Below are 24,499 nucleotides of genomic sequence, written 5' to 3'. Positions count from 1 at the left end.
CAAGACGATGAAGCCCAAGGTGCACCCTTAGATGGACCTGAATTGGGGAGCTCGGCTGCTGGAGTTCCTGTTAACAGGCGGCACCGGTGGTGATGCTTCTCATCTCCACACAGAGCCTTTGCATGCAGAGCAGGGGGAGATCTGAGGCTCTCATTCACCCAAACACCCTCCGTGCGTCCGGAAATACGAAAGGCCCACTTCAGGAATGCTCGGTGTAGGGACCACACTGAGATAGACGATCTATTCTATACATCGTTAATGAAATTATATCTATCTCAGTACTGTTCTTAACTGAAATTTCCACCTGAATGTATTCACTTGCCTTTGAAGCAAGTCGTCTCCTTTATGACTACATGGTGCACACGGTTTGTCGCCAGGCCTCTGTGGGTCTCCAGCCCCCTGGCAGGCAGGGCTTGCTGGGTGACAGAGCTGCTGGGTGTCCTTGTTGTCTTTTTATGAGGAAGTGAAACAGGGAGCTATTCTGCACCTGTCATGATAGACTTGTTTTGTCAATCACACAGATTTAGAGGGCAAGGAAATGTAGTGCAGAATGTGAAGAGAAACCCCCTCTTTCTACTTAATCATAGTCAGCTGCTCAAAGACTAACCTAAGCTGGAGGAACGTGGTTAGAGCTGTACTTGGCATCTTGTTGGTTTTCTCAGTTCTTTCAGCTGGTGCTTTGGGAGAGCTGAACTTTTTCTACCGCCGTCCCCTCCTGTCTGCCTTTTTCTGTCCCTCATCAGGATATTGATGGTTTATGAACAGTTTGTCATTTCTTTAAACATCAGAATGAAAATGCATCTGCAGATTAAACCCCTCTTGGAAATCACTCCCATGACTGAGTCATGGAAAAACAGGGTTCAAGACCTTCAGTGAGCCATTCCTGTGTTTGATGCTGTGTAGTAATGACCTAAAGCTGTGCAACTGGGCTGTATTTAGGGATCTGAGTAATGTCTTCTTAATCTTTTTTTTTTTAAAGTGAGCTACTAATGGTTTTGATTACACTGTATACACATGCAATGTAGAATCCAGGACCGCCACAGTGGCGCCCCCTGTACACACATGGGGGGAACAGGAGGAAGTGCTCCCCTGGCCCGCCCGCCCACCAGGCCCGCCACCTCTGGACACTGTGAGCTCTGCAGGGAAGTGCAGGAGGTTCAGTGCCAACCGGAGGAGCTGGGAGTCCCTCACGGGTGTTTACCAGGAGTCTGCAGGCACCTGGAAAGACCTAGGAGGTGCTGTTTTCAGTGGGAGCTGAGTGCTGGAGCACTAATCCCAGCCCTGCCCCTGGCACTGTTGAGCAGCCCTGTGCTGCTCCCCTGACATCAGTTCATATTCTGTGCTGTGGATGCACCTGGCAGAAGCGTGTCTCAGGAAACATTATTAAAACTTTGCTCATACCAAATAAATAGCCAAAGCTTTCACTTAAACAGGATGTTTGTTTGATTTAAACAGTCAAGCTAACTTCCTATGAATGTTTTACATGATATCACTGGATACATGTTCCTGTGTCTTTTTAAAAAAATATATTTAAGCATTATTATACAGATCAGGACTTGGAGCTACATTGTTGGGTCACTACTGCTGGTCTAACTGGATGCCAGAGTTTCCTTTTCCCCGATGTTCCGTCACAAACTGGCTGAAACATCGCTGGGGTCTTCACTCTTTTTTTTGTTGTTGTATTGGACTGCAGATGTAAATAGACAGCTTCACATTCTCACTTATCACCGCAGGAGTGCTGCACAAATCATTGTGTGGGACCCAAAGTTTAAAAAAATGCAAATGGAAACAAAGGAAGTCTTTTAGTGCTCTTTGGCGCTGAGCTGGTTTGAAGTGTTCTTCTGCACAGTAGCAGAATCTCCCAGTGGCACAGAAGCTCAGTCTCCTTCCCTCTGGGAACTCACTCCCGCTAGGAATTCTGCTGGGCTGGTCTGAACCCTTTGGAGCGCAGAGAGAGGGCTCCAGCTGTCTTCATGAGCTTGGCATGTGAATCGTGTTTCCACTGGTGATCATCTAGATACTTGCAGAACATAAACACGTACACAAGAACATACAACAGAAAACGAAACGCTGTAAAATTGCACTTTTCTGAGAAACAATTGAACAGGCAGGACATCGCTAGGAAGAGACACGCTGTAGTTCCTGGTGTCCACGCGCGTGTGCTTTGTAGCTGGTGTGGTTTTTAATGGAAGGTGTTGGGGTTGGGCCGGATCATCATCACCACCTTCTTCAGCGAGTAGGCGCCCCCTCTGAACTCGGCCCAGTAGACGCCGTCCTGGTAGCGGCTGCGGTAGTGCCCGCCCCGGTACCACACGCCGTTCAGGTTGGAGTGGGCGCAGGCATTGTACCACCACCCTCCCTTCTGGTAGTGGGCACAGTTTCCTGTGGGCAAACACAGACCTTCTTACTCGCCAGCCTCGTCGGGGCACTGCGGCGCCACGCTGTGCAACCCACGCGCCGCCACCGCCACAGAGCCGGGCTCTGCCCGTGAGGGCAACAGGGCCCCGACCCCCTGGAGTCCCTGTTAGAGTGTTTTTGTTCATTTTTTAAAATGTGGGTTCTTTGTGCTGTTGTTAACAGCTCGACGAGCCGCATTCGGGAGTGTGCCCTGCTGAGTGGTGAAATGTAGCGCACTTGTGGGATGGGTTTCAGGGCAGACTGGTGGCAGTGCTGCCTCTCGGGCAATGGTGCCAGTCAGTCATTCATGTTGTACGGACACAATTGCCCATAAATGCTGCTTTTATGTGACATATGCATTGACCCATGAATTTAATGTATTAGTCTCACAGAGGCCCCTGTGCCTGGGATAAATGTCAGACAAATCAGTAATTACTAGAAGGCTGTGTTGAAGGCTTCTGTATCACATAATACTAAAGGGAAGTAATGTGCCAGTAACAGGCTTTGAACAGCAGCAGTTTGCTGTATAGTCTGCTTATTGACAGCAGATCAAGGGCGGCCAGGAGGCCGTCTTCTGCCATATTGCCATTGCAATTTCACTAGGGTGATACCTGCTACAGCTGGAGCCAGTCTGCTAAACCCCTTTCAGAGAGGGCGCAGAGCATGACAACCCGGGCTTGGGCCCAGAACATGCAGCTGTGTCCTGTAAGGTGTGAGTCTGAGTGTTTCTAAACCTGCCGAGTTCCAGATCAGTGGTTTGTGGTTCGTAAGAATAGAAGAAAAATACATTTTTTCCGTAACTTTCGCTCTGTTGAAGTGATCAGTTTAACGCGAGCTCAGTCGCAGTTTCCAAAGGCAGGGACTTGGGCGACGTGTTTTCCGTTGTCGGCTGCCGAGCAGAGCTTCTTGGTTGAGCAGAGATTTAGGAGCTCGTGACGGGGCTGCGGGCCAGGCGCCGGGCTTGGCGTGAAAGTAGCTGTGGGCAGGGCGCGTCGGCCTCGCTTACCTGTGTAGACGTCGTGGTCTCTGTCCAGGGTGGTGAACTGCTTCCCGTTGTGCCAGGTGAGGGAGTCCCCCGCGTTGCCGTGGTAGCGGCCCACCCTCAGCTTGTAGTACTCCGCCTCGGACTCCACCCGGAAGCTGGCGTACTCCGCAAACACCTTGCGGCCGGACCAGTCCTCCAGCGTCACCAGGAGCTTGTAGTTGCCCTGGTTGGTCAGCCAGTAGATGTTCTCCAGGCCCAGCCAGTACTCCCCGTCGATGTTGCCGAAGCCTTGCTGTGAAAGCAAACGCCGTCACGGCTCTGGTGAGCGTCTCGTTATTCTAACTCCGATATATGACTCCTTAGCACGGAGGACTTCAGGGGGTTTCTGCTTTTCCTTGTACCTGAATACTTAATTGCCTTGCTGAGCTCATTGTTTGCTTAAATGGATCAAAATGACCCTGTTAATTAGCTGTTGATTGTTGAAAGAGCACCATAAAAACACTCGATCCTGCTGGGGGTTTCTGCCTCACTAGGGAAATTACTGAGCCAAACGAGAGGAAGAATCAGGCGCTACAGGGCGTTCGGGTCATCAGCTGAAAACAGGCTCCTCTATCCCAAAACTGGACAACATAGTATCTTCTTTTACATTGGCCGAAACAAAACAAAGCTCTCTTTTTTTCCCCAAACTTAAAGACTTTTCTTTAACCCACAAACCCTAGGGTTCTCTTCTAAAAACGAACTGTAATAAAGTGGACTGCATTCCATTTCTTATGTGGATGTTGTAGGTGATGGTATGCTTAACTGAAACTGAGTTAATGCTTCATTTATTAAGGGAAACAGATTCTTTGGTGCTTGGTTTTTTGACTGGCTGATTGGTTGTCCCAAGTCATCTTACAACAGTTAATTCATAATCATCTGCTGCAAAGAATGAGCCCACATTGAACTCAGAAGAGCTGTCATTGACAAAGACAAGTGGCATAACAAATTATATCTTTATCATTTCAAAAATTAGGGGACTGCCTTGTTTCAAATGCTGGATTCCAGTCCTTCTTCCAACCACTTGATATACCTGGTTTGTAAAACCCCAAGGCAGACTGAGACATAATTGCAGGACATGATGCATCACTGCTTCACCCCATAATGGCTTTCATTATGGCACATGTGGTTTGAATCAATGCGAGCCGCTCTCTGCCTGCTGTAGAATTGTAATTTGCGTCTCCCCCCTGTTTTAAGGTGTATTGTCAAGGGCCTGAAAGCCTTTCATTCCGTAATCATGGCTGGAATTAAAACAAGGCTTTTGCAAGCTGTCTGCCGGCTTTCTGTGTCATTCAGAGACGTAAATTTTATGCTTACAAGTCTTTGACTTTAGTGCTTTTATCATATATCATTTAGGCTCTCTCTCATGGCATACACAAACACAGAGCAGATGGACTACAGAGATGAGGCGAGGCCTGCTATCATTCACTTCCCTGTACTGTATGTTTGTGCAGTTCTTCATCCACAGCTTGTCATCAGGCCAGTGCACACTGCTTTTTATGATCTTTTTTTAGAGCTTGTTTCTAAATAAAGAATCATAGTTTGCATATAGAATAACGTATTTGGGACCAGGAAGTAATCATGCAGGAAAAGTGGGTTTTCTGTACTAGGAGTACAAAGCGCAGTTGAGCATCTGTGGCCAGTATCGGGGAAGGAGGGCACGCGTGGAAGAATTTTCCTTCACTTGTTCTCTGAGTGTTCCTCAGTGGAATAAGATGCAGACTAGCACTGTTCTACACGGATCAGCTACAGGACTTTGTTCCCCCCAGCTCCCTGATAATCTAGTTTGGAATGACTGGGATTGGTGTGATAGCTCTGGTGCTGGTTGAACTGCAATGACTGCCGGAGAGACTGCAGGTTGACTAAATAACATTAAGAGGTGATGCTTTCTTGACTCGTGTTCCTCCGGACATGTGGGTTTTATTACCCTTTTGAAATGTTGCTCCTTCTCGGCTTCTCTTGACTGGGTGTGTAACTGATTGGCCTCATTAAGACTCTGTACCACTGACCTGGGTGACAGTTGGTGGGATGTTACCTGCCCAGCAAGGCCAGAGACCCCTCCTCTGATAGCTGCAGAGGCCCTTCATAGAAGTGAGCTACTGCAGAGGTCATTGCGTGGTCGGGTCAGTGCGGGAGGTCACTCTCAGAGGTGTTGGCGATTTACTGAACAGTTAGAGTGCAGCTTCAGCTAGGCTAGTTCCTGTAAATGTGCCATCTACTGTACCTGTGCTCTTACTCTCAAGCAGAAAAGACTAATATGTTCCAAATGGGATGATTAACTGTTATTAATCATCACATTTAGTGCTGCCCATGAAGATGTCTGCTGTTGCTGTGTGACTCGAGAACGTGTACCTTGGTGGAGTGCTGTACAATCTCATCTATAGCGGCAGTGTTGCAGTTATAAGGTATATCTGAATCCAGTGAAAGGCTGTACTTCTCTCTACTGTTGATTCATGTATTAATTCCCTTCTAATAAAGGGAATACGAGGCAGAGTTGGTTCCGGTCTTTAAAATAAGAGGTGTTAGAGAGGGGTTTCAGTGTTCGTTGCTCCGGACGGCTTGGTGCTTTCCAAGCACGTCGGCGAGAGCAGGGATCTGCGCGCCCTGGCCGCGGCCCCGCGGGGCGGTACCTTGTAGATCTCCCAGTTGCGGAAGAAGTTGACGGAGCCGTCCTGCCTCCTCTGGATGACGGTCCAGCCCCCGGGGTCGTGCCTCTGGTCGCACCACACCTGCATGAGCCGGTTGGCGTTCTCCGGCTTCACCAGGTACATGCCGCTGGTGTCGTGGCCGTCCTCCAGGGCCTGCAGGCAGTCCTTCCAGGGCCCTGCGGGCAACAGTCGAGAGGTCACTTGTCTCTCGGGACAAACAGCGCAATGGGGGGGGAACCTTCAAGCCATAATGACACGGGTCTCAGAGAGAGCATGTTGCAGGATTACCCCTGCGGGGGCAGTACAGCCACCTCCTGAGGTCACTGTGCAGAAGCATGTGACACCCCACACCACACAGCACAGGGGCAGTGGGACAGGGGATTGGGGCCATAAGAGCCCCCAGCGTCTTTGCTCGTTCCTCCTGGCCCACGATCCCCTCCCGGGGCAGCCGTGATTGCTGTGGGGGAGGAACTCGAGGGCCCCGTCTGTCTTGCCTGGCCATCTCGGTTTCCCACTTCAAAGACCCCTGAGCCTGGTTTTGTGACGTCCCTGTGCAGGCCAGACTATAAAACAAAAGGCTTTCTTGGTCTTGGCCTTTAAAAGCGAAGAACATAGTTTCTAATTTTGCACAGCTGTTTTGTAAACTAGAATATAAAGCTGTTTGCTTTTACCAACCAGAAAGAGTAAACAAGAACAAATAAGATGTCAGTTTAATCCCTCTGACGTGTTTTAGAAGTTCTCTGAAATAATCACCATTTCTGTTAATAAATAACATCTGACTACGCACTGTGCTAAAAGTTTTATGCCTGCAGCCCAAGAGATGCCAGAAAGGCTGTGATGAGACGTGCAAACATTTTCCCTGTACTTTTGCGAACAGATGACCTCCCCAGACACGGGGTGTTCTCACTGGGCTTGTCAGGACCTCTTTAATCTTGGGGAGACATAATCTCTTACTGGGACCTGACGCCTCTGGTGCCTCTGAGCTGCTTCCTTCTCACAATAAAACGCTGCAGGCTGAGCTCCCTGGTGCTGAAATTCACACCTGTCCTCATGGAGGAAATGTTTAAATTGTTATGGATGAGTCTAGTGGGCTGCCCTGGCTCTCCCGCCATGCTGGGGATATTGAAATACAGTCCCGAGGAAGGGGGGCAGTCCGGGCCAACTGAAGGACCAGGATTAAGATCTATGGCCGGTGGGACTTGCTGCTTCTGCTGGAAGCCTCCGGAGTGCGAGGCTGGAATTGACTTTGGCTCCAGCCCTCGAGAGGGAAATTGCAGCTGGCCGCAGAGCCAAGGAAAGCAGTGGTCCAGGAGGAGAGAGTGCTGGTAGCTCGATATCGCAGCAGCTGCAGAAGGCTTAGCAGGTAGTTTAAGGCTCTGAAGGACAGTGGCAGGCGTGTAGATTTTGAGCTTTGTTAATATCATTGAACATGTGCGCATTAAAAAGAGTAATATAAAACCCTAGGGCTAGACATTGCAGGCGGAGGGCTTTGCAATTGCTGATACGTGTTTAGGGCTTCCTGGTCCTTGATCCCTGTGCCTTTGGGTTTCCATTCCGGCTCCTTTCCAGCTCAATCAGACCCATTTTCATTGGTTTCAGCTCTAAATGGACCTGACGATTTTAAAAATCTGCAAGTGTTTTAGGAAATCTACCCATGCTGGCAATTGGTGCAATTAAGAGTCATTAGAAACTGAGTTACTAGGAGTTCCAGAAGTCTCCAGGATAGTGAGGATCAGGGAATCCGAGACCTCAGTCCTGTCTGTATATCAGCATGCCACTGCTTAATCAAGGGCTCTTTCAGGAATAGCGTTTGCCAGAGAATCGGAGGAGGTTTGGCAGCTGTGTCGTTCTGGGATTTGCTTCAGGGCTCTAAGCGTCTGCCCATGAGCTCTTTCCACCCGGCTGTAATGCCTTTCTGCCCTCTTGGTCTGCTCAGATTGCACTGGAATCCATGTGCCCTGCTCTCTGAACGTGCCGTAGCTTCTGACAGCGGTGTGGTGTTTCATTCCTACTTGTTGAGAACAAGACAGGGGTCTGATGTCTACTGGAAGCGTGTAGCCGGAGACGCTGATTTTAAGGATTTTTCATCTGGAGCATGATTACTTCATCTTGCTTATTTTTTTGCTCTAATTTCCTCTGGATTGAGCCTGTTCGTTCTTTTCCTGCCACATTAACCTGCTACATTGACTTGCCTTGTTGTTATAATGACTAACCGTCTGGAGAGGACAGGGCTCTCCAGCTGTGACTGAAGGGACTGTGAGTTATAGGATTCATGGATAATAGCACTGGAAATTCAAACACAAGACTTCCATCCTCTTGGATTTTTCAGACAGTCAGATATTGGTTTGTTTTTTTTTCTCATACAGTTTTTTTTTTTTGCATATGGTAATACTGAGTTACGTTTTTAAACTATATCAGCCCCGATCATATATCCTCAAATGTCATGCCAGTCCTGCCACTAAGTAATCTGAACCAATTCTTTAAAAGGAAGTACTCATTAAGTATTCTTTACAATATAAGTACTAGAAAAATGATGGACAGTAAATGAAACAAGAGTACAAAATGTAAGTACGCAGAATGAGCTGATGTTGGAAAAATTCATAAAGTAACGAATACTGGAAAAAAAAACAGAACTGTCAGCTCTCATGTAAAAGGGGTTTGAAATGAGGCCTCTAACCGAGACTCACCAGCAGCTCTGATCAGCGCCAGCCTGACTCCTAAATTTACAGACCACTCAAGTTCTGGCCTCAGGCGTCGGTGTATGCTAGAGGAATAAATCTAGCAATCCAACAGGTGTTCTCAAATTAAATCAATGTGTAAAATGGATCTATAGACATTTGCTTGAAAGAAGTTGAAAGGCAGAATTTACATCAATGAACTGGTGCCTAGCAGGTTCAGAGCTCTTTCTCTGCACAGTGACGTGAAGTCCGGGGGGTGCCGGTTCAAGTCCAGGCTGTGTCACTTGAGGCACGCAGCTGGCTGAGTGCTGCTGGGCATCCGTGAGATGGGCGTGCTGGTAAGGAGAGCCGCCTCGCCCCCCCCCTCGGGCCTGATGAGGCTGCGATGTGGGAAGAGGCTGTGGCACAGCCAGGGACAAGACGGTGGCAGCATCCTCAGCCCTCCTGCACTCCTGCCGAACTGACAATCCGAATCGGGACGGTAGGGAGCAAGAGAGGATTTATTCGCTATGTACTTATCCTTCTACGGCAGTGTGGGGTGGAGGGGGTTTCTCTGGGTGTGGGACTGTTGGCCACAAGGGCTGCAGACTCTGCCCTGCCTCAGGCACCGATCAGCGTCTCAGGTGAGATGCAGCCTTTCTGCTCTTGTTTCCTCACTTTGAAATCATGAGTTTGGCTCTGAGAAAATGCCAGGCCTAGGAATGGCTGCTAGGATTATTTCTTTCCTTGCTAAAGGGCTGGAATTTTTCTCACCTCATGAATTAGCAGGCATTGATGATTTTCCATGTTCTCGGCCAGCACCTGTTGAGGACTTTGGCATTTCCTCCCAGAGTTCCGCTCATGTCTGGGCTTTGTCACGGCAGACGTCTTTGTCAGAACTGATTATCTGAACCTAGAAAAGCTGCCAGGAGACTTCGCTCCTTTTTGTTTCATAAATGAACACCAGTGGAGAAAATGTCCTTGTTTGGGAGCTTTGGGTAATAGAAATCTTCTGTGGATTGTAGTTGCATCGTATGATGCTCCTCGGGATAGCTTTTAGGAATTATAGAGACTTCATTGCTTATGGAAGTGCCTTCTCCTCTTTGCCTTGTATTCCAGTATTGTATAACTCATAAGAAACAGCTACGTTTTTACTGTTCAGGTATAGAGATAGAATAAGATGTTTTTCAATAAACAGCTAATAGATCAATTTATTTTATTTTTCACATATATGAGCAATTGAAAGAACACGAATTGATAGCTGTTCCCGTTGCGTCGCTTTGTTTTTTTTCATGTGTCCGGTTTAGCTGGTGATTTGGGTTTTGACACTAATGTTCACGGTGGGAGTTCGATGGCTGTAATGAGGGGTTGTTTCTATTTCGGCCCGCTGCCGGATGTGTGTCGGGTGCGAGCCTCTCTCTGCGGCCGCCTGGGGAACAAGGTCCCTAAAGGTGCCGGGCCTGTCCGCTGCTCCTCTCCAGCCAGCGTGAGGGACAGCAGGGTGAAGTGAGACGAGACCTTCTAAGCAGTGGTCACCCTAAAATGTGAGTGCTTGCTCCGCGGAAAGTGTATTTTTCCTGAGGGTGGCTGCAGAGCTGTATGAGGGGTCTGGTTCTGAACTGAGCACCGGGTAGCTTTGGACCCCTTCCAAGAGTCAAAACTTTAGATGGTGTTAAAAATACCCAGGCCGGCATTTTTCTTCTGCTCCCTGCGTCACATGTGGAAGCTTAGTGTCAGTGTGTACTGCTGTGCAGCTGTAATTGTTTCTGTTCCACACACTTGTGCTTTAGTGCGGCGCAGCCCTCTCAGTCTTTGGCCCCGAAGCAGGGCTGTCTTTCAGAACAGGACATGTAATCAATCTCCGGAAATAAGAAAGAAATAGTTTCTTATAGAGCTGTGCAAGCACCTGTCTGAAGTAGTCTGAAGAGCTTATCAGGGATCCCAGCAGGTGTGTGTGTATCTCCTGTTTCTACAAACAGCTGTTTGTCTTCCAGGCTGGTTAGTAGTGTTTACACTGACCACCACTGTAAATGCTGGTTAAAGTTATTGGCTTTTGTGTGCAGGGAACTACCTGATAATTCTGCTCTACATTTGGGACTACTGATATCCTGATTGTTCCCTTCATTCCCAGTATATTAACTGCTCTCTTACTGCAAACCTGAGGTTTGTCTTCTTGACAGATAGCAACCATTTGACTTGCTTTGTGCTGAGGAGGGAGGGAAGAGGAAGAAACCGAGCAGTGACGGAGACAGATGCAGGGAGTGAAAATCACGCTGAGTGACAAAGACAAGTGCAGAGAACAAGACCAGAGAATATAGAGACGGCAACATCAGCGCAAGGAAGTTGGGAACATCGAATGTTAGACAAGGACCATTCTGACTGAGCAGGGAGATTGCAGCTGCAGAAGAGAATGTTAAACAGATGAAGTGGGAGAGAGAGAGAGAAGGCCAGGCTGGAATAGATACAGCACAATACTGAAACAGATAAAGAGAGACAAGCACAGGCACAGTGGGAAAGATGGAGCAGATTTAAATTATTTTATTTAAGCAGAGTTATTAAAGATGTTAAGTAGGAGGCGTCTGTCTCCTCCTGTGACCTCAGCCAGCAGTCTAGTTGATGTTAGCCAGGCTCCGCATTGCTGATAAAAGTGCTTTTCAGATAAACTGTACTATTTCCCTGGCTGGTCCTGGGTTTCTGGCTGTGCTAACTCAGACCCTGTTTGACACAGACACCGATCATGGCAAATATACAGTATATTTAATCTGTAAGTGTTATTTGCAGCAGTATTTTCAGGCGAAAGCTGTTGCAATCTTGAATCTTAAAGCTTGATTCTGCTTTTCATTGTTACAGGCTAGAAACATAATGTACTGAACCCTTCATGGGTTGTGGTTTCCTTAATTCATATTGCTTTCTTCCCTCCGGTGGTCGGTTTGCCAACCACTGTGAGTGTCCCTGGGAGAACAATACCTTTTATAACGCAAAGACCTGCAACGGGGCGGACGAGGCATCTTCTATGCTGCATAAAGATCACACTTTTGAGTATTTCATCTTTCGGTCTCTCACACACTCACTGAATTATAGCTGCTTTGCCCCTGTGTGATTCAGTTTTATTTTCATTACTGTGCTCACAGTGGCCATATCAAAACCAAATTTTCCGTATCCATTAAGGGAACTTTTCCCACTGAACTGGAGCCTTGCCCACGGGACAGGTGGTGCTCGTCCTTCAGCAGCTGGGGGGATGTTGCTTCCTTGTCATCCGACTGGCAGTGTCTAACGAGCTCTCCTCCCGTCGTTCGCAGTGCTGTGAGAGGCTCCCAGTGTTTAACAAGAGTGCTTCTCTAATGACCATGTGCGTTTCTCATTTTGGTTTTATTCCTAAAAACACCCTCTCCACACTATCGGAGCCAGTGGAAGATACTGCAGCGCTTAAGATTTCTCTCTAAACCATGGATGCTGCTGGTGACTGTAACCGGCATTAAAAAGGTGTCCTTTACTGAGCGTACAAACGCCGTCCGATCTGCTGCTCCCGGAGAGCTGTTCCATATAGCCTCTGTCTAGTCTTCAGCCTCCTGCTGAAGTTTTATTCAGGGTTAAACAAAAGGCAGAATAAGCAGGGCCTGGGTAAACCTGCATGAGACCCATCCCTTTGTGTCCTGAATCACTCTGCAGATTTGGCCTTTTGCCTCATTTGTCACGTAGGCAGAAACCCCAGAAGTGTCACAGGACTCGACTCCACATCCCGGACGGGTGTTTGCCATGAGGAGGGGCGGGTGGCGGGTGGCGGGTGGGCTTGTGGGCTGTAATCAGCCCCTGATACGGGGGGCACAGTCTCCAGGTGCCTGCAGGAAGCGCTGGGAGTCGTGCTCCTGTGACGAGGGACGGGGCCCTCGACTCCGCAGAGCTGTGCGTCAGCTGGTCTCGGAAAAATGTGTTTGAAAATGCGGAGAGGGTAACGAGTGCTTCATGGCGATCGATTACTATTATTGATATGGCTAGTTACTGCTGTACTAATCATATATCATTACTTTTATTAAGGTAATTAATAGGTGATTAGTGTTATCATTGCTGATTAAATAATTACTTGTACCTCAGCCTGTCTGTGTGCTGTGGGCGGAGGACTCGCTGAGTTGCCCTGGGCAGAGCCCCTTCGCTCCTGGCCGTGGCCGAGCAGCACTGGGGGGTAACAGGACAGCCCTTGGGAAGTGTTATTTTCTCATTGTTCTTCAGTCTGAGTTCTCATGCTGAAGCCCTTGTACAAAGCCAGCAGCCAGCAATGTATTTAAACACTTGTTTCCCGCGATGTGGATGAACTCCCTCCCGGGGTTAATAAATATTTTCGCACTCCTCGGTATTTGCACAGGCGTCCTGCCCAGGCCTTTCCACAGGCGCCTTGACAGCTCTTGCTCTCGTTTTCCCAGCCGGTGGGATTTATCAGAAGCAAACTAAATTGCTCTGCGGCTTTGAAGTGCGAGCTGGATAAGTACTGTACGACAAAAAGAGTCGTTTGCCTTCAGCGGTGCAGTTTATCTGCTACGGAAAGCATTTTAACAGGTGAAGGAAGGAAACATTTTGTTTTTTTTCATTTTTGTTGCTTTTATCTTTTTTTTTGCTGTTTTTCTGTTTGCTTGTTTTTTCTGTTCATTTTTAAACTAATTTATTCATACTCGCTAAAACCAACCGAATACTTTTCTCTTTCTAAAAGGAAAGAGAAATTTTTAGATGGGGCAGATCCTATATTTTCAGACTACATTCCAATTAAAAGACAGCTAGCAGAACGGATATTTCAATAAAAGCTGAAGAAGAATTAGCCCTCTATGTGCTGGCTTGTTCTCTGTACCGAGGTTGTAACTCCTAGGAAGTAGCAATCCCTGTCGTTCCCTTTGCACACAGGTATGCCTTCACCGAGCCATTTCAGAGGGGTCGAAAACCTCTTTACAAAAGCCCTTTCATACGGCACGGGGTTGCCATTACATCACTCCGAGAACTGTGACCCATTATTTTATGAGAAGAGATTTTAACAGGCCCAGGTTTGGCAATAACTAGTTTTTTCAGTACGGCCATAATGACACTCATGCAGCCTGTTAGCGATACTCCCTCCAGCCTCAACATCACGTACAGGAACTGCCTGACTTTCTGTGGTCACGCCATCTGCTGCCTCATTCTCCTTCCTCCTGCAACATTCACTTACTGCTGTCTTCTCACTCCTCCATGTGTACCATCGGCTGTACAGGTGTGGCCTTTAAATCACTCCAACTGTAGCACTGCAGGATCATCACAGCTGTTCACATAGACAGGCACTGTAAACTATTGCTGTGCCACTGCTGGCAGTCCACACGCTAGGCAGGCAGTAGAGCCAGGATTGAGTCATCTGCGCTTGTGCGTGTGAAAGGACATGGCACGATGCTCATAATAGCTGTCTCTGAACCTCCTTTGCAGATCACAATGACAGCTTTGTTTTTGAACAAGAAACTTTGAACAACATAATATTTATACAACACTGGCTGTAACTTGGGATTCCTTAAGCCTTTAATTATGTGCCCCATTAAAAAGAATTGTAAAAAAACTTGGCTAAATCTTGGCAGCTGGTCTCCTCATCTCTCCTCTCTTGAGGGGAGCCGGCCCCTTCTTCTATCCTACTGCTCCCACGGAGGGAATACTGGAGCCTTGTATTTTCTGTGCTGCATCAACGTGACGTCATTCTGGCACAAAGCAAACCGCGTTTCTTAATTAGACTTACATCACTTACGGCCTTTCACCAGATTTCCCCACGTCACTTGTGGAGCACTCAACAAACACTGTCAACGGAGAAGCCAAGAGGACAGCCGTGCCGTATCGCCACGCAGAAGACAGAGAGAAAGTGCCGGCGCCCACATGGGGAAGCAGCTCTTACCGGAGGGCTTGTTGGTGGTGGAGGGGCTGTGCGTGACGCTGGGCATGGTGGGCAGTGGGGGTGGCAGGGCCTTGAGGTTCTGGTCTCCCTGGATCTCGTTGGTGATCTGGTTGGTGATGCGGGTGTAGGTGGGCGGCTGGTAGTGCTTGTTGGGCTGGGAGGGGGGCGGCTGGGGGATGGGGCGGATGGTGATGGGCATCCTCTGGCAGTGCTCCTCCAGCTGCGCGATGAGGATGGACTGGTTGTTGGCCAGCGAGGCCAGGTGCTGGTATTTGTGCTCCAGGTCCTTGTAGCGGTTGGTGAGCTGCAGCATCTCGGAGGTCTGGTTGAGGATCTTGTTCTCCAGCTGCGAGAGCTCCAGGGCGTTGTCCCTCTTGCGGATGATCTCGTGCAGGAGCTGCATGTAGAGCTGAGTCACGCGGGAGTTCATGTTGCGGCTCTCCTTGCGCAGCAGTTTGACCTCGTTGACGATGCCCCCGTCCACCTCCACCAGCTGCTGCAGGGTCTCGATCTGCCTCTTCTGCTTCAGCAGCTCGCTGTTCAGCAGCTCCAGCTCCTGCTTGTTCACGCGGTTCTCCAGCACCGCATCCGGCTCCTTGGAGTTGACGCAGATGGCGCCCTTCACCTTCTGCTGCGGCACGATGAAGGTGTACGAGCACTTGTCCTGGGGCTCGGGCTCAGGGGCAGGGGCTCGCTTGTGCCGCCGGGTGTACAGGAGCTCCCCGTCCTCGCTGGTCTCGAACTCCTGCGTTTGGCCTGCTTGAACTCCTGAGTCCGTCCACAGCAGGACAAGGATGACCACAGCTGGGAGCCTCATGGCGCGTGCGCGTGCGTGACCGCTCGTGTGAGTGCTTGTCCAGGTGGCAGTGGCTCCCGTATTGCTGTTTGCCTGCAAGGAAAGGAAAGACAAGGAGAGGAGCTGCGTTATTACTCAGCAGGGTAACAAGGGTAACAAGTTTGACTCGAGAGGACATCCCCCAGTCTAGCCCTGCTTCTGCGGTGCATTTAGTCTGCCTGGCCATTGCGTCATGTTTTCCCTCTACCTTACCAGCCTCTCCCGTTGGGCTCATCGGGCTCAGCACCTGGGCGGCTGCAGGGGTCGCTGTGAGAGCCCTGGTCCATTAAACCCGGCCTCCCCCGAGGGGCACAGTCAGCAGGTGACATACCCATGGCAAAACATACGGCACGTTTTTGTTTGCAATCCTCAGAGATACAGGAAACCTTTGTATTGTGCTTTGTGTCTGGACGGCTCTGGTGTGCACACTGTGTATCTGTCTAAGTGCTTATCTACAGCAGGGGCACAGAAATGACCCCGCTGGCTCCTCAGATAAAGGCTCTGCTTTTAACTTGTGTTGTCCCGGCAGAATAATTTCAGTCGGCTATTCTCTGGGAGGGGGAGGACCTGGCACGGTCCTAATCGCGCTGGAGGACAGCTGGGTTTCCTTAGTCACGTGGCTTGAGCAGGAGGCTGCTCTCCTGCTGGACTGTCCTGACATGCAGACGGAGAGCCCGGCACATCTTGTTTCGATACAGCCATTCCCCCGGAGCGGCCGTGCCGTGGGAGCAGTGTGCCCCGAGACTTGGTGTCCTTACAACCTGCTGGCCTTGCAGAGCCAGAGCGCAGTGACACGTGGTGAGATTGAAATTCATATTTCAGGGTATGAATATTAGACATATTGAGATTAATCATAAGATATATGAGCTCCTTACATTTTGGCGAATTTAAATATTGGCATTATTTATTAATTCCCGACTTCCTGCACGCCCCCTGTCCGGTTCCGGGATGCAGCATCTGTGTTTGTTTTCCCGTTGAGACATTTGTCCTTCATGGGTCTTTATTTTCAGTCACGCAATCTGTTGCGCACTTGTTATCTGGAGGAGCAAAAGCCGACGGGTTGGAACTTGTCTCTACAACGCAGGCCTCTTTCAGCAGAGGGTTCTGAAACACAGAAGGTTTGCACACGTTCAGCTGTTTCAGCGGTCTCGGCCTCGTTTCAGACTCCACACGCAGCCACCTGGTGTTCCTCCTTGGGGGCCGTTTTCCTGAGGCGCCATCTCATATCTGCTTCGTGCTGTAAGTCTGACGTCACTGCGAATGGAAAGTCTGGAGCGACTGCAGGCCAGTGCGTCCTCTGGACGCTCCTCTGTGATTTATTAGTCGCCTTTATTGTGAACGTGCAGGACGGCACAAGACCGAAGGAAGAGAAACGTTTCATCTGAAGTGTAAAAAAAATGCAACCTGAAAAACACTGAGCTTTGTTTTGGAATATTCTCAAGAGAAACAGTTGTGAAAATGTTTTGATATGCGGGATCTTGGGGGGAAAAAAAGAGTAACGGAAAGTAGCACGGCCCTTGAATGGAATGTTAAATAATGCCTTGGAAACACCGGGAATCTCCAGCAGGAAACCTCATTACACCAACATTCTTCTGCTTGTCATTTTTTAGTGAGTATATTTTCAGCCTGATGGAGCTGTTTGTTGAAGTTCCGAGCAGTGAAGCAAGAGCTCCATGTGCCCCAGTGTATCCTGGGATTGCTCTCGGCTACAGACACACACACGTTGTGATGCCACCACATGACCGCCGTGGAGGGAGAGTGGGCCTGTCTCCTGAGTGCTTTTGTCCTACACGTCTGTTCTTCCTGTTCTTCTAGAAGCAGAGGGTAATTCCCAGGTTGTATCTAGGTTGATCGCCCAATTCTAATTAAATGCTGCCCCACCCCCAGGATACCGAACACTCCTCCCGAGTTTGGTTGTTCTGTACCCCTCGCTCCACCCCATCATCGCTCTTGCAATAGAACCCATCAGTCCAGCTAAGGGGGGCTGAGTCCTTGCCTTTGTGTCCACACTGGCTTTCTCTTGTTTCTAGTTGCTCGTCCTCAGTGCAGGCGCTAGTCTGAGTGCAGGACTCACTGATTTGGTCCTGTGCTTGTGGAGACGAGAGCCCTGGACGCACCCAAGGGAGAGCTCCTAGCGCGCTGCCCCAGGAACGCGCAGCAGGACAGGCTCGGCTCGTCCACGTCGCTGCCACGCCGGGGCCGTGCGCCAGGGCTCCTCGACTCCCTGCTGATCAAGCAGAGCATCGCTGGGGATGAAAGACGCAGGTCGCCGTGCTTGTTTTCAGAAGAATTTCAAAGAGTGGATGCTTTATGAGGAAGTCAGCCGCAGGCAACGGTTTTATGGGATGTTACGCTCTTGGAAGGGGAAGGAAAAATAAAACTGGGACTGTGTAATGATGACATGCCCCCCCCCCCCCCACCAACGACCTTGGGGGCTCCCTAATTCAGACCAGCTGTGAGGGGCAGAGCAGTGCAGCCCCTCAGCACCTCTGCGGCTCTGTCTGATGCATCCTGTTGATTGAACAAGAACCGCAGCCCCCCATCTGTTCTGGGCGCCACCCCCCGTGCGAAAGCCCCCTCGCCGCCAGCCGTCCGTCCCGGTGCTAGCCCAGCAACAGCCCGGCTTCCAGAGCCTCATCGCAACAATCGGCACTGCGTCATGCGTGCTTCCAAACAGGAATTGTGTGTGTCTACAGTGGAATCCCAGTTCTGGTTCTGCTGCCCATTCTTCGTGACATTGTCCCTCACATTGGGCCTGCAGTCCGATTCTAGGTCTTAGATCAGAGATCCTGCAACTCTGGCCCCGTTTGTTTGGGTTTTCCTCTTCCCTGAGGAAACATGAGCCTGCCGATGAGGGAGGATTTAAGAGCGCTTTCTTCATTTTTTAAGGATTAGGGAATTGCATAATTCACCCTGGCTTGATCTCCAGCAATGAATTCAGGATGAAGCACAAGGACATGCAGTCGGTATGATCTGGATTTTTTTCTGTTTATGTGGATCTCTTCAGTGGCTGGCAGTGCAGATCTGGAGCGCAGAAATGCACGGTTCTGTCTGCAAGTCTCTCGGCAGCAGTCGGTGCAGACTGGTCTGCTGTTCCCTTGGAGAGCTGCCCATGTGCCCAGGGCTCTGGCAAGCAAGCAGTAAGCAAGGAGCTCTAACTTTGAAGTAAAACACTGAATAACTTTAAACCGGTGGAAATGTCTGTGTATGACACGCTACAGGAGATTTTAATATTGTGGTAGCTGCACAGAAGGTTTTCTTCAGCCCGCTGTTTCTCTGTGACTCTACATTGACTCATTCGACTGCCTGCAAGAACCCCTTTGTTTTTAAACGTTCTTTTGAGACGACATGAAGAAAAAACGGTAACAACACTGTTGTTGATTAAAGCCATTTTAATTAACAACGGCATCAAAATTCTTATTAACGCAATTTAAAATAGTCAGTCAGGTCGTGCTCAGGCACAGAGGGGTTTTGTGTTTAGCAGTTGAGTTGTGCTGGGGTTTGAGCCGCACGAACACCAAAGCTCCATTTCTAAAGCTCTCTGCTGAGCAGCCCCTTCCTGCAGCCCCGATACAGAGCGTGGGCCTTTCGGGGCGCTGGCACCCCTGGTGGGGGCCAGAGCAGTGCAGCCGCGCGTCGGGCGAGGTGAGAGCGAAGAGCAACACTTCTGCTCTGCGTGCTGTGGGAGAGCTTACAGTGCTCGGGAGAGCTCTCCAGTTTTGTACTAGGACAAAAAAAACCAAGGTCTTTTACAAAGAAACATGTTTTTGAAAACGTAATTGTGGTTTCCTCTTGAGCCCCGTCTTCTGTTTCAGTTGAAGAAATGAAGGGAAGGGCCGGGGGAATTTGCAGGAACTCCTCTCTTTTAGGGCTGAGAACTCTTAGATCAGGCATTCGCAATACAGTACATACTGTTCTGAAAACAGAAACAGTGTGTAAGGGTTCGCATTTTTTATAGTTCTTTCCCAGGCAATGGCTACAAAATTAAAATATAAGGCACAGAAAGAATTAACAAAAAGTGTCTGATGTCCAGATACCAAAGGGCTGCCCCCAGAGGGGCGATGAGGAGCCGCTGTATCATCATAAGATAGTTAGTCTCTCATTGGGAGAAACCATACTTTCCTCTTGTGCAACAGTAAAGACATTGTCTGAAGGCGATTTTGTGTAAAATTGCTAAAGCCCCGAGAGACTGGGATATGGCCTGGAGTCTCCTCCCCCTCCGTGGAAAATGTGTGTGCATTTCCATACAGCAGCCCACATTGGCTAGAGGCTGGCACACGTATCCCCCCTGGGTAAAGCCCATGTCAGTGTGTTTCAACAAGGAGAGCTCTGCACACTCCCAGGCCCAAAAGGGTATACTGGTCTGCTGCCGGCCCGGACATGATCGACATTGACAGGCAGTGCGCGGCTGCGGAGCGGGGGCTGAGGCGCTCAGGCCTCAGAGAGAGAGAGAGTAATCTGGTCTGCCGTTTGTAGTCTGTGGTGCTAGGCTGCTGCAGTCCTGGGGGAGACGTCTCAAGCTCTCCTTCTGAAGGAAAGTGGGAGTAAATGCATTTCAGCATTATGAGCAAAATTTGCAGACTTGCCTATTGTAGTCCGGTATATGAAAAAAAGATACCGGGATTTTCGCTGACTTAAGTTTAACAACCTGTAAATCCTACCCACGCTGAGGTTATTGAAAATCCATTCTAGCGGGTGGTAGTGAACAAGGTTGAACTCGCAAGATGTAAGATGCACATGTGTGTTTGTGTGTCCGCTCGGTAAAGCCCGAGGCCCCTGCTGTCATAAGAACGCGGCGAGTGTGCTTGTGCGACACCTCGTCCTGGTGTCGAGTCTCCAGCCTAAACACGGCAATTAGGAGTGCACGCCCGGTGACTCCGGCCGTGCCTGTGCGCGCCGCCCACAGCACCTCGGCTCGTTTTTCGGTGCTAGCCTGGCATTCCTCGCATTCCTGGGCACCTCATTAGAGTGAGCCCTGCAACAGGCGAGCCAGCCCTTGCTGGTTAAGTGCACGCCGCTCCTCATCCCCAGATCTGAATCTGTGCCTGTGGATTTTTGGACAGGATGAACGTAAATGTACCGAGCAGTAATATGTGCGTGGTTTGCCGGAGCCTGGGAGCCGTCAGTACCATGAGCTGTCTTTTCTGCTCATCATGGTGAAGCATGCCGCTGCCAGAGCTGGGCAATGCACAGTAGCTGGACTGGAAAACTGCTGTAAAGCTTTTAAAGTCACGCATGTTCCCTGCAGTAATCTCCGCTAGTCATGCATTATTTACCCCTGCTTTCCTCATCTTCCGTAGCTTTTATCACAGGCGGCTGTGCACGTTAGCAAGCCCCATTAATATTAATGGTAATAAGTGCTACCGGTCCTAATAAAATCAGAAACATCAACAACAGTAGTTTCTTCAGTATAGGATGATGTTTTTATTTATATATATTTTCTGTAGATTGCTTCCCGGCTTAGCTGTGCCTGTGGGCTGCTTGGTTGAAGCTGTGAGCTGCCGTCTGCGGGTCATTGTTGGGTTCTGAACTCTACTGGCGACTGTGGGCACAGATGGCGGTTTCGTTCCACTTTCCACAGCTTATTTATGGTTTTCCTGACACCTCTGCTGCTGTTGTGGTTTTAATGCCAGAGGAAGTGTTTCACAGCTCCTCTGTGTCCAGAGCTGATGAAACTTCAGGGAAATGTCTGGTTTCCCAGGACACATGGAATAAGGAGGAATTAGCTTGTTGGGGATTGTTCATGTGTCTAAATAGGAAATGTTTTAAGCAAGAAAAGAAATCCAATTATCCTGTCCTTTTTGTTTTGACTCTCTTGGGGTGTTTTTGAGGGCTTAGTTTAGTACTCTTTCTTTTACATAAATATTAAAACAAAGTGATTTGTTGGCCAAGCGAGATTCTGCCCTAATCCCCTGCCCATTGTCAGTCATACGCGTCTTATTAGAAGCATGCAGCCCCCTGCCTGGTGCAGGGATTGTTTTCTATAAGCTCAGACATCCACTCTCAGAGCCTGCTTGTCCAGACTGCGCTGGCAGCTGAAACAAAGCTGAGATTCAGCAGCCTCTTTCTCCTGCCGCTCCGGCTTCGCCTGTTTCCTGCGATACGGAAGAGCGTTATCCTGCACTGTGGCATCTTCCTGCCTGGTCAGATGAAAATAGTTTTTTGCTGTTGCTGCTTATGTGCGGAGTAATCATTGTTGTTCGATACGTGTCTGGGTTGCAGAAAAGCTGCCGTTTTATCAGAAGGTGAAGACCTATCTAAGATTGCCCTTATCATAGTTTTTGTTTAAGTCCTATTGAATACTTTCTGAACTAAAACACGTCTCCACATTCGGAATGGGATACGAGACGCGTCTTATCAGTTTTCCCCTGCGCTGTGCTGGAGTGGCTGGTGCTCAGGCCTGGGTGAACGCCTGGAGCTGAAGGCTCACACTGCTGTGTGCCCAGACTCTCGGGTGGCAGCCTCTTGTCTTTCCTCTCCGTGCCACTGGGAATTCTCGGGATGAACATGGACTGACCTAACGAGTATCCCGGTGTGCACTTCACACACTGCAGTGAAAGCCTCATGATCCACTCGTCAAAACCCAGATTCTACAGCCGAGTTAAATCATTTTGCCTGTGGCAAAAGGAAATTGCTTGAGATAATAAACTTTTCACTGTAGCTTCCGATTTGTATGTGAATGCTGGGGTTCCCAATAGAGACTAATTCCACAGTCCAGCATGAATGGCTATATTATAATAACAAGGTATAAAAAGTAACATGATAATGTAAGCAAAAAGCAGTCAGTTATAAGCAATAAGAGACAAAACTTTGTAATGCTCAAACAGGCAGTTCAGCTTTGAAGTTTAATTCAGAAGCATGCTGTGTGATAAGCAAGGCTCTGTTGCCACAGCTGATTTTTAAAGGCACAAGGCACTCATCTGAAAGTGAAGCTCTTGGCTCCGCAGGAGCTGAATTGTCCTTACCAGATAAGTTTTCCCTTTAGATCCTCTGCTGTCCTTCCAGTACTGTCCGAAAAGCCTCAGGGAAAAATGTCATCCCAGTGGTGGAGGCTGATCCTGGAATTCGCTCTTCCTCTGTCTGCCTGCCGCTGCTCCTGGTGGTGGTCAGCTGTCCGAAGCCTTCAGACCCTGGACACCCACACGGGCTCTGGACGCAGCCCCAGAGACGACTCGAATCTCTGTGACCCCTCTATGATCCTGCAGGCATGAAGGGAAGCCTTGTTCTTTTCTTCTGGGAATAGATCAGTAGATAAATACTCTAAAATGTCCTAAACGTGCTGTGTATTTCTCTCTGCTGGAGTTTGCTGAAAGATGTGGCTCTTCAATGTTGCTGCATGGCCAGCCTTCAGCAGTGTGCTGCTGTACAGAGCCCTGGAGCTGCGGCTTGCTGGCCTCCTGGCGCAGAGTCCATCACTTCTGCTCCACAGCTCGGAGAGTCAGTCTTTTTTGAGCTGCGGAGTCCCCCCCCCCCCCCCCACCTTCCTCTTGTTTTCTTTTTTTCTTTCCCTCTAGCAGCGCTCTCGCCTGCTGAAAGAGCTCCAGCGCGCAGTCTGAGCAAGCAGCCGAGCTGCGGCTGAGTCCTCCCCTTCCCCTCCCCCTGGCACAAAGACACCGGCTCCGGCCCCCCGGCCCCCCTCCTCCCCTCCTGCCGCCTGACCGGCCGGCTGCAGCAGCAGCAGCAGCGCGGGGCACGGCGATGTCACGGCAGCCTGGGCTGGGCAGGCGTGTGGCACCGCCGTCTTGGGGGGCTCGGCAGGGAAGCCCCCGGACTGGGGAGCCGAGGAAGAGCTCAGCAGCTCCGTGTGCCGCCCTCAGCAGAGAGCAGCAGGCTTATGAAGTGCGTTCCCCTGCATTCCTCCGTCATGTTGTGCCGTTTCCTCACTGTTCCCTGGGCGCTCGTTGCGGAGCACGGCAGGCACATGCTTACCGAGATCAGCTGGGGAACGGCGCCGTTTCGATCTTTCATGACTAAGGATCTGATACCTCTATACACTGGCAAAATGAACTCGGATTCGTCTGACCTGAGGACTGGACTTTGTTTTTACTTTAATGCCCCTTTAGCCGTCTGCATTGTTGCTTTAATGTCAGGCCTGTGTGAGTGATGGTACAGTTAGATATCCCCACCTAGAGTGAACCAATTAGCCATCTGGCATACTTGCATTAATTGTTCACTTGTATACTTGTATTCATTGACACCTAAAGAAGGCTCCATAGCCGAATAGTTGTTTCTTTTCTTCTCTTTTCAGCATGGAATGAACCTTTACTTGTTCCTTTGTATTAATTGTGATAATTGACTTCATTGTTTCTGGAATACATTGTCCACTCAGTACTATCTCCAAGTAAATCTTCTGCTGAAAGGGGAAGCGACAGATCTGATTGATTCGGTTGTAAAACGTGTTTCTCGGTGTTGTATGTTTCCATGGCAGCGGTGTGCAGTCTTTTCTTCTCCCTTCTTCCGAGTGGGAACTTCACTGGTGCGATTTTTAGAGGGTATCGTAAGCCTGAGGTCTCCCTGGGGTCTGACCTGCCTCAGTGTGTTGCGGATACGAGGCTGATTAGGGCGTTCAGACTGGGGCAGACGGGGCGAGCAGCGATGCTCCGGGCGGGTCTCTGGCTTGATGAGTTTAGCCTGTGCCAATGGAACCAATAGGCCATCTCCTTTTATAGGGATTCGGTGATAATCCCAGAGACTGTAGCTTTGCACCACTGGCTCCTCATCCAAGCACAGACACCACATGTCTGAACCTGCGGTTCCTCTCGTACTGAGCAGAATCACTGTGGCAACAAGACATCAGTAAGTGAAACTAACCCGTCTCACTTTCCCTATCAGTGGGTGAAAAATGCAGCACTTCGTAAATTCAACTTCGGTTGCAAGGTTACAAATACAGTAACCCACTTAGCTTTGGCCTATGACTTGTTCAGTGAATCCAGGACTGTCCAGATCTGGGCCTGGAAGGCTGCAGACAACATGTTTCTCTTCTCATTCCAAAAAGTCTCAGTGGCTTCACCAAAAAGTGTGGGGAAAGTCATTTAAAAAAACAAATTGTTT

General features: G+C 49.4%; 1 protein-coding gene across 1 annotated transcript; it reads right to left on the bottom strand.

Moving 5' to 3' along the window:
• Positions 1–1,419: 1,419 nt before the first annotated feature.
• On the bottom strand, positions 1,420–22,923 carry angptl2b (angiopoietin-like 2b). Its single transcript, XM_006640542.3, has 5 exons — positions 22,414–22,923; positions 14,614–15,502; positions 6,049–6,242; positions 3,404–3,674; positions 1,420–2,382 (listed from the first exon to the last, which is right to left on the bottom strand). Exons 2-5 carry the CDS (start codon positions 15,428–15,430, stop codon positions 2,183–2,185), a joined length of 1,482 nt encoding a protein of 493 aa, XP_006640605.2. The 5' UTR covers positions 15,431–15,502; positions 22,414–22,923; the 3' UTR covers positions 1,420–2,182.
• Positions 22,924–24,499: the final 1,576 nt, after the last annotated feature.

Source organism: Lepisosteus oculatus, chromosome 24 (genome assembly GCF_040954835.1).
Source record: "Lepisosteus oculatus isolate fLepOcu1 chromosome 24, fLepOcu1.hap2, whole genome shotgun sequence".
NCBI classification, from domain to species: domain Eukaryota; kingdom Metazoa; phylum Chordata; class Actinopteri; order Semionotiformes; family Lepisosteidae; genus Lepisosteus; species Lepisosteus oculatus.
The sequence above is the reverse complement of the archived record's forward strand: the minus strand, read 5'-3'. Positions and strand labels throughout refer to the sequence as shown.

What these genes read in the sequence shown, in the direction of transcription:
- angptl2b (XM_006640542.3), bottom strand. Translation starts at nt 15,430, where the DNA reads ATGAGGCTCCCAGCTGTGGTCATCCTTGTCCTGCTGTGGACGGACTCA. An exon ending in CACCACCAACAAGCCCTCCG is followed by an intron (nt 6,243 to 14,613) that starts GTAAGAGCTGCT and finishes TGTTGCCCGCAG; the next exon opens with GGCCCTGGAAGGACTGCCTG. An exon ending in AGACCACGACGTCTACACAG is followed by an intron (nt 2,383 to 3,403) that starts GTAAGCGAGGCC and finishes GTTTGCCCACAG; the next exon opens with GAAACTGTGCCCACTACCAG.